Source organism: Nicotiana tabacum, chromosome 21 (assembly GCF_000715075.1).
Source record: "Nicotiana tabacum cultivar K326 chromosome 21, ASM71507v2, whole genome shotgun sequence".
Lineage (NCBI taxonomy): Eukaryota > Viridiplantae > Streptophyta > Magnoliopsida > Solanales > Solanaceae > Nicotiana > Nicotiana tabacum.
Genome location: NC_134100.1, coordinates 14,624,904 through 14,634,843, shown reverse-complemented (window position 1 = coordinate 14,634,843; position 9,940 = coordinate 14,624,904). Strand labels below are relative to the sequence as shown.

Below are 9,940 nucleotides of genomic sequence, written 5' to 3'. Positions count from 1 at the left end.
AGATAAGTCAATAATTTTTTTTGTAGATGAATGATGTACCAAAATTTTAGATCAAACTATGCAACATTTAGCTAGACAACTAAAAAAAAAACTTTTAATAGCACTATAACTTCATAAATCAAAATTAAAATAATAAAAAGACAACATTAGAAATTTCACTAATAAAAGTAAGCATTAAACCAAAGGAAAGAAAGAGTAGAGAGGATTTGTAGTTTGTAGAGAGTTTTTGTTAAAATTAAAATATTTTATAGAGCTTGACTTTTAAATTATAAAATTTATTTAAGAAATAACTTTTAGGTCCAAAATTACTTTTAAGATTAGTTGTTTATTTCTACACAAACTTTAAGTTTTAAAAGTTATTTTATTAGAAATTTTTTTAGAGTGAAAAGAATCAAATAGACCACACGGTGATCTCCGTTTAGTTTTGGTACATAAAATGGGTAGAACTTTGAACCCATGAACAATATGTTATGTTGAATACCTTGAACCGCTGGATTGCTTCACTCAATTGAATTAACTATTATGAATATTCAAAATATAATATATAACCATATAAAGTAGTATTTAATTTATATATAGATATATACGTAACATAATTTTGGGCAAAGGGTGTGCGCTTGACCACCCTTGAAGTAGGGTGGCTACGCCACTGGGCAACAGACTACCATTTTAGTTCCTTCCTCGACAGGGAACATAAGTTTTTCTGGAATGACAATTCAGAAATATGGCTATATTCAACAAAGACATTAATTAGTCACTGGTTTTTCAAGGCTAATTAATAGCCCGTTTGGCCAAGCTACAAAAATTAATTTATTTTTAAGAAGTATTTTTTTTCAAAAGTGCTTTTCTCAAAAGTACTTTTGGTGAGAAACAGTTTGTGTTTGATTAATTAGTTTGAAAAACACTTCTGAGCAGCAATTAGTGTTTGACCAAGCTTTAAAAAACTGCTTCTAAGTGTATTTTTGCTCAAAAGTGCTTCTCAAAAAAGTGTTTTTGGAGAGAAACTACTTTTTTCTGCTTCTCCAAAACTGCTTCAGTTTCTCCTCAAAAGCACTTTTTTTCCTTCCAAAAGCTTGGCCAAACACCTCAATTTTTGGCCAAAAGTGCTTTTGGCGGAAAAAAAGAAGAAGCACTTTTGGCCAAAAAGAAGCTTGGCCAAACAAGCTATAAATCTTTTACGGACTGTTAAACCAAACATACAGCTATTATGACACTACAATATTTTCCTTAATACATTTGCTTGGAATTTTCTGAAGATAATAAATTATAAAATATCTCATTAGGATGCCTAATTATAAAGGAAGGCAAGGAGTTGTTACTTTTGACCTTTTTGTAAAAATACAAAGAAAGGCGATATAAGCACATTGTCCCAAGCAGACCTACATTAGTCGATGATCTATCAGAAACAATCTTTCTATTTTTACAAAGTAAGAATAAGGTTTGCGTATACTCGATCATTCATAGGCCGCGCTTACGAGATTATACTGAATTTATTGTTGTTGTACTCTGCTGAGAGACACTGCTTAACAAATTAAATGTCATCTTGTGTCAAAGTTGGGAAACTAAAGGATAAATTGTGGCCCTTGTATTTAAATTGTGGGGACCAAGCAATAAAGGACATCATACACATCTAGAAATAAATTCAGAGCCATATTTTTGCAGAAACTGAAGAAATTTTTTGAAGTTGGCAGACATTGTCCTTGACTCTTTGTCCTCCACTTCTTCCCTGTTTTGCTTGCTTTTTTTTCTGTGTAATAAGGATGTGCATAATTTGGTATATACTGAATTACCAATTGAAACCAAAAAATTTGGTATTTTGATAATCGATATGGTATGCGATATTTATAAAAAAATATATTAAAATATCGATACTGAACCAAAATACATACTAATTACTTACATAATACACACAACCCTTTTCTAGACGTACTAAACCAAAAGAATAATCAGAATCTTGATCCAGTAATCAGAATCCCAAATCTTCAAAAATTTGATTGCGAACTTATTTATTATTTTATAGGAGTATAAACTTGAAGTCGCTATAGAAACTCATAAATATTAAAATCTAGATGATGAAGCTATCGACATATTCTCCTCCCTCTTGCAGTTAAATAATAAGTAAGATTTAGCAAATATATCCTATCTAGTGTTAACAAAAAGAAAAGGAAAGGCATGTGCTTTTGTTTCAAAGGTAATATTATGGTTTTACTTCAAAATATTATTAAGATTTAAAGCTTTATTATATATCTTGTATGAAAATTCTAACTAACTGTAAGAGCTAGTCCAGATACATATAATGAAAAGGAGAAAGATTTGAGCAAAAGGGGGAAAATGGTAAAACAATTCAGTTAAAGAACATATATTGATTTGAGAAAGTTCAAATATGTAAGAATACGGCATCTAATTTAATATGAAAGAAGTGTTGGGATCAAAATAACATAACATCTGCGGAAGCTAATAAAGTAAATCTTGAAGACGTTAAATCAGACGACAAACGAAAAATAATTTATAATAGAATATTATAACGAGGTTTGATCCAATTGACGTACATATGAGAAAAGTAGTATAAAAGAAAATATAAAAATTATTGAGTGAAAATTATTCCTCTAAACAAAACTCTATTAACCACATTGTGGATGGATGCTATTGTATTTTTGCGTGAAAGATGATCCTCAATATATAGAGGTGCACAAAGAAAGGATCTATCAAATATGGAAGAGATTTATATTTTCTTTTAAGGAAAAGTAAAACTAATTATGGTAAATTTTTTACTTTCCTTCAAGTAACATATAAAATTCAAATATGATAAAAAAAAATCGGGACAAATCCTAACAAGAAGTTGGTGGAAGTGTTTCCAAGTGAATCCATTTCTGTTTGCGGAGGGTGGGGATGGTAAATACGTATCCAAACCGAGTGTTAATAATTTAGTTTTGCAGTTAAAAATTAAAGTCAAAATGCATATTACTTAACAATGATTGGGTGATAAATGTGTACATACAAGAAATATGTGTTGCATTCATGAGTTTGATATAGACACTAAGTTGTGGGCGATTTGTGGTGGAGAGAGGGGTGGGTGTGCCTTTTTAATTTTTATTTTAACTAGTACCTAATTAATTCGTGTCGAATAAATCCAATAAAAGTTTAAAACGTTTTCTATACCAGAAGTTTCTTAGATTTAAACATAAGACCTTCGGGTGGAGAGATCCCAACTATCCTATTACAGCGGTGAATGGTGATTATTATGCTTGAGGTAAACGTTACCAGTTACAACATTCTTCCTGTAAAATTATTAAAATAAGCAGAGAGTAATAAGGAGAGGTAGAAAGTTTCAACTCAGTTTGAACTATGACAAAGAAGTAGTTGCAACATTTACCAGCAGTATCTTTTGGAAGATTTCTCGTCCAATGGTTTCAACTTTCTTCGTCTTCTTATTCTTTGATCACAACTTGACTAGATTTTTTTATTATCTAAGAAAAACGGGATATATCTACTATATTATTATTTTTTTCAAAACTGTAATGTTTTTCTTGAGCCGAGGACTTTTCAAAAACACTCTCTCTACTTTCACAAAGTAGCGGATAAGGTCTATGTATATCCTTCCCGGATCATACATTGTGAGATTTGATGACCTTCTTATAGTATCTCAAGAAAGCAAATTGACGAAAAGTGTGAAATGAATCGAGAGAAGTTCTTTTCACTTGTTTCTTCAGTTTAACCGGCTTGCTTCTCATGAGCCAAAAACTAACAACCCCTATCCCTATGCATTTTAAGGGGTCGTTTGGTTTGAATACGGCTTATGCCGGGATAAGTTATACTAATATAAGTTATGCTGGGATTATTTTTTATCCATTGTTTGGTATGTTGTACTAAATATAACAACTACATAATTTGTAAGAAGAATGTATAAGTTATACCGGTGCTAATTACCCCTCCCTCTATAAGGTATAAGTTATCCCGATGTTAATTTTAATCCTGGAATAACTTATACCTGGTTTGCTAACCAAACGAAATATTAAGGTGGTATTAAATTTTTATACCAGCACTATACCTTCTTATACCTCATAGCAAACAACCCCTAAGTGTAATAGAAATGAAAAGTGTTCAAATTTTTGTAAACATAAAGGACTCAAACTGCTCAAGTGTATATTTAGAGGACTATTATAGACCAATCCCCAAAAATATGGGACTATTTTTGTCATTCTCTTACCCATTCAATATGATGCTTTGTAAAATTTGACACAATGAAATTTGAGTTTTCGTGCAATTTAACGAAGCCTCATATCTTGTAAGACTCGACTATAACCAGATATCGTATATTACTAGCTATAATTCACATTTCATATCTGAGCAGCGTTCAGTGACAAGTCAGTTGTATTTAATACATCTTAATAAAAAATATAATGAAAACTAACAAATACTAACTCTGTAAATGTTATAGAAAATGCAAAAGGAATAACTAAAGAAGAAGTTAAAATCAGGCACAAAAGTTTAGTATAGGCTTGATGTTGAAGGCATGGCTCTCCTCAAGATTGTAACCGGTTTTGATACAAATCGTACAACAATGACTGCATCTAAACTCGAAACTAAACCTGCATAAATATTAATGATAGCAACAAATCAAAAGAAAACCATAAATCTACAAGATTTCTCCACCATAGACGAACATTGATGAACTACTGATAGATGAGTTTAGCGATTTTACACAAACCCATTCACCCATTTTACACCTCCTCAGCTAGGAGAGAAACTGAAACTGAACTCGGACGACTGGCCAAATAGAGAAAGTTGACCTATAGAGGATCTCGTGTTAAAGGTGCATCGATATTCTAGAAGGCAACTAAAGTTTGATTAAGTATTGTACAAGAAAGGTTGATACTTGACATGATTCATCTAGCTTCTATTGCTTATTCACTGCAAAGTTAATCGACTAAAAGTTTGTCAATCAACAAACAAAAGGAGCTAGAGAAAAAAAATGAATAATAAATCCCCACGAAATTACAGAGCTCATCAGTCCCAACAAAATTAAAGCTCAAAAGTCCTCCTTTACTTTGACACAGGGACATGGGCAGACCTAGATGTTAGCAATAGGTGCAGAAGCATCCATTCCATTCCTATTGTTATTTCCACGCTGGGAAGAGAATGATGAAACAGTTCTATACCCCAGAATAGTAGTTCAAAGCTATCATAAGTAGTATCGGCAATATTTCTGTCTTGGACTCAAATGATTCTTTTCCTAATAATAGCCAGACTATGACCTTAGCATACCCGTCATGGAAACTCAAATAAAACACTAGGTAGGGACATTATTTCCTAAAACTTTTCATCTCTTGGCTCTATGGGTGTATATCCTCACAAATGAAGTCTAGGTAGTATTACATCCTCACAAATGGGTTTTCCAAGGAGCTAATACTACATCATTCAAGGACATCATTTTCAAGTAAATGACTCTGGGATGCTACAATAAGCATTAAGCCTCATAATTGTGAGGTTCAAACAGAAGAAACATATGTACGCCAGAGTGATTGTGTTAAACTTGAGTAAGAGATCATGAATGCATAATTCATATATTTAAGTACCCCCATCAAAGGGATACTATTTACCTTTTGCAGTAGGTTAAACCTTGTATTCATGAACACGCATCCATTTCGTAGATGACCACTTGTTGCCCTTAATCACAGGGCACCCACCTACAGCAAGACATAGATAATTCAAATTAGTTGTCAGTTGTCACCGAGATTTACTGTTGTCATGAGCACTGCTAAATTTTAGAATTATTGATACTTCATGCGCAATAAGATGTTCAGATAATGCGGTAAACGGGTAGAACTGAGCTTCTTAGTAGGCGTTTGGACATAAAAATTGTAATTTTTGGAAAAAATAGTATTTGCAGTTAAGTTGAAAAATGGTGTTTGAAATTTGAAATTATGTTTGGACATGCATTTCACTTGAAAAAATGTTGCAGTTTTGTGAGTAGGGAAAAAAGTTTTTCTGAAAATTTTAGAAAAACTCATTGTCGAAATATTTCCAAATACTTACAAAATTTCATGGACAAACACATTTTTGAAAAAAAAAATTGAAAAAAGGAATTTTTTTTATGGACAAACGGGTTAAATCAATCAGCAGCCACTATCACAACCTACTCTTAGTGGACATTACTCACTGTGCAAGCTTGAAGGATCGAGAGTAGCATCAGGCTTCATGCTCCAGAAAAGCAAAGCATCACCCATCTTTGGCTTTACAGAGAGTCCACCTTTTCCACATTCAGATAGCTCATTCCACCAAGGAACCGTACTAAAATTTCCCTTGGCAGCAGGAAATACAGTTTCTCCCCCTTCTTCAACATCTGATCTGTGGTGCAGCAAGAGAAATTTACCAAATTAACCCATGAATAATACATAAGCATAAACCTCGCTGAGGGAAAGCCACTTACAAGTACATCAAAACCGTAGCAATGCGCTGACCACCATTTATAGTATTAAACTCATCGGCGAAGTAATCATAGTGTGGCTCATACTTTTGCCCAACTTCATAGTGGAGAATTTGAAGACCTTCACCATGCTCTAAAGACAGAAGCAGAAGCATCAATAAAAAGAGAGGCGGTATTATATTGTATGTCAACTTGTAAGGAGTTTCTTCTAGGCCTATCTTAGATCGAGGCATCACAAAACATTAACAGGCCCAGAGTAATAAGCAAATAACACAATGCAAATTCATATAATCACATCATTTGGTATAAAATCTGCATACCTACTGGTATAAAAGTGAAATCTGCAATCCTTTTCTCTATAGTTCTGACTACTTTATCTTGTCCCCTGGAAAGAAATGTTCCAGAACTTGTTCGAACCCTGCCAGGGAGGTTTAAGATTTAAAATAATGTGACAACTGAAAAAGAATCGATCTAGCACCAGAGCAAGCAAATGAAATGCTTACCTGCTGTCTGTACTTTTGCCAGTAGCACTGTCGACGACAGTTGACTTTTTCATATGAGGCTTGCCGAGATTAATCAGATATTCACATTCGTCCTTTGACTGCACAAGAAACAGAAAGGAAGTTCAGGCTAACGACTTCTTCAGAAACCAGTAAATGCATCGCTCAACAGATCCCGCGTTAGATATGCTCTAGTTAGAACACTACTAAAGACTTCTTAGATACCAGCAAATGTATCAGCCAACGAATCATTTCTTCTTATTTCTTGTTTGAAAAGGTAAACATTATTATTAGCTACTACTACCTTTATTCCATTTTATGTGCCACTATTTCCTTATTAGTTTATTCGATGAAGAATATCATATTTCTATATTTGGAAACAATTTAGCTTTAAACTTCCTATTTTACCCTCAACCGCATGCTTGTTATGGCCACATATATCTCATGGCATGTTTCTGACCAATTTATAGAATTTTTCTTTCTTTCTTAAACGTAGTACCAAATCAAACACCACTACATAAATTGAAACAAAGGGAGTATCAAACAACACAAAGATTGTGTTGTGATTAAACCCAGCAAAAAAGACAAAAAAGTAAAACCTGGCTGTCTATGTAGTGAATCTAAAACTTCTAGCAAGGTTTCAGCAGCAACAACAACAACAACAATGACTCAGTATAATCCCACAAGTGGGGTTTGGGTAGGGTAGTGTAGCAAGGTTTCAGCATCATTTACAATTTCCAATCTACAAGAAAAGGAAATCCAAAAGTAAGATCTGATCTTCAGAATAGAGCTTTATTGTCCTTTAAAGCATCTTTTATTTCTTTCTTTCTGTAGACACCATCATATGCAAGCTAGTAATGAATACTTTTCTTTTTAAAAAGGTAAGTGTTACTACTAAATAACAAACAATAAAATATCAGGCAATGAAACATTGGGGATATGCAATGATGAGGACACTAGTATCAATATTTATAATGACAGAAAACCAAGTTTAAGTGACCTACATGGTCTACGATGGCAGAGAAGTGCATTTGGTTTCTTGCAGTGCACAAGCAAATTGCATATCAATACCAATGCTGATTTTAAGAAAGAAAAAGAACACAAGGATCAACTGTTGCCATCCTTCTCTGAAGCTTTTGTTTTTCCAATTCGCTACATCAGATGTACTTTGTGCATTCATCTGTATCTTATCCAAATTCAGAAATATTGACTTCCCAGATTTGTATAGTATAGGAAACACTGCCAAGTGCAAACATTTCTCATTTCCTACATATGACGTTCTTCCCGGCCACTGCGAATGGATGTTACATTTTCTTTTGTTTTACGATTAATAAGAATGAATATCACGTCAATAGAGTAAGTTGGATGATGTGAACTCGTGAGTGCAATAAGTAAATTAGGACTGCAATCCTGACCTAGAATAATCAAAACGTCTAACACGAGTCATATGAGCACCACTACCTGGTAACATAGTTGTGAATTCCAACCAAAATTTTACTCTAAGAGGATACCATTCATTTCTTATTTACACTGCTACTCATGCACAATGCATTAAAGATAATTTCTTTTATAAGAAAAAGTTTAAAGGAATATTATTTCCAAATATATAAATATGTCGTTCTCTTTTTTAGACAAATTAAAAAGGAAATGTGTCACATAAATTGGGATCGAAGGGGTATATCTTAAGGGAAGTACCAAGAAGTTATGGTATACAACAGCTCTTGGTTCCCATGAAATCACTTCAGCCCACTGATCTCCTTTTCCACCATCATCATCTCGTCTGCGGCAAAAAAAAAATCTCCATAAAAAAGATCAGATCCCTATCCAATTTTATGTTTTATTATTTCTAAATAACCAGCAATTAGTAAAAAATTCAGTGAGAATTAGTGAATTACCTTCCAACTGCGTTGTGAGCAATTGAGCTAAGATCATGTGCTTTTTGAGATCCTTTAGAACTGAAAGGAATCGAGAAAATTCCAAAAGCGAGAAGAATCAAAACGAGAAGAGATAATCCAATAAATACGGCAAAGACCAGCGTTGAATTCGATGATTTACGAGGTAGACCACCTCGGACGTGCCTTCCTTTGACTGCCATTGTTACTGAATAATAAGGTTTGTAATTTGGAATAGGATTAGGATTTAGGAATATAACCCTAAAAATTGAATTGGGTGGTAATCTTCTTCAGGTGGGAAGTTTGAGTTACAGTAAAGTCTGAGTCGCTGAAATAAATGGTGGCCTTCTTTGAATTTTCTATATATTGTAAACACTTTGGACAATGGAATTGTTTTAGTTTTTTAAAAGAAACTTTAGACTTTTCAAAAGCTTAACAGCTTGTTTGGATACTTGTTACCAATTGTATCGTATCGTGTTACTTTAGATACCATCCTTGTTTTTATTATCACTTACTAAATTTTATTGTATCGTATTGTTAAAGTCGTCGTTATGTAACAATGAATAGTATCATTTTATGGAACAACATATTTAGAGTGGTGGCGTTATTACCTTACTTTTTTCTCTCATCTTGCCCTTCCTTATAATTAAATAATTATATTTTATCATTTATCCTATTTTTAAATACAATAATTCTACTATGTATCCTATTTTTTCTTAGTAATATTGTAAGTTTATTCTTAATATTATTGGTGTGTAACATTATGACGGCAAATGATACAATCGGCCCGAACATTGTATTTATTAAATAATACAGTACAATACGATATATTAGAAAACAACATGTAACGACAATCGAACAAGTTGTAACCAAATAAGCTAACTCATAAAACAATTTCATTTCTCTTGCACTTTTTTGTTTTTTTTTTTTTTACCTTTTTTGGGTGGTGTTTGGATCAGTTTGCAAGCTCCATAATTATTTTATCTAATATTTGTTATCTTTCAGTAATTTTGCCTATAAAGACTTTGCCAAATGCAAAAAAAAGGTACCTAGTTATATAGGGTAAAATATGTTCATATTAAATGATCGCATGAGAAAGCGACGCGTGGAGCTGAAGACAG

General features: G+C 32.9%; 1 protein-coding gene across 1 annotated transcript; it reads right to left on the bottom strand.

The window, feature by feature from the left end:
• Positions 1 to 4,282: 4,282 nt before the first annotated feature.
• On the bottom strand, positions 4,283 to 9,176 carry LOC107798883 (putative prolyl 4-hydroxylase 10). Its single transcript, XM_016621914.2, has 8 exons — positions 8,823 to 9,176; positions 8,623 to 8,707; positions 6,931 to 7,028; positions 6,748 to 6,845; positions 6,431 to 6,560; positions 6,161 to 6,348; positions 5,601 to 5,687; positions 4,283 to 4,589 (listed from the first exon to the last, which is right to left on the bottom strand). The coding sequence occupies exons 1-7, from the start codon at positions 9,020 to 9,022 to the stop codon at positions 5,614 to 5,616; spliced, it is 873 nt and encodes a 290-aa protein (XP_016477400.1). The 5' UTR covers positions 9,023 to 9,176; the 3' UTR covers positions 4,283 to 4,589; positions 5,601 to 5,613.
• Between the last annotated feature and the right edge of the window lie 764 nt (positions 9,177 to 9,940).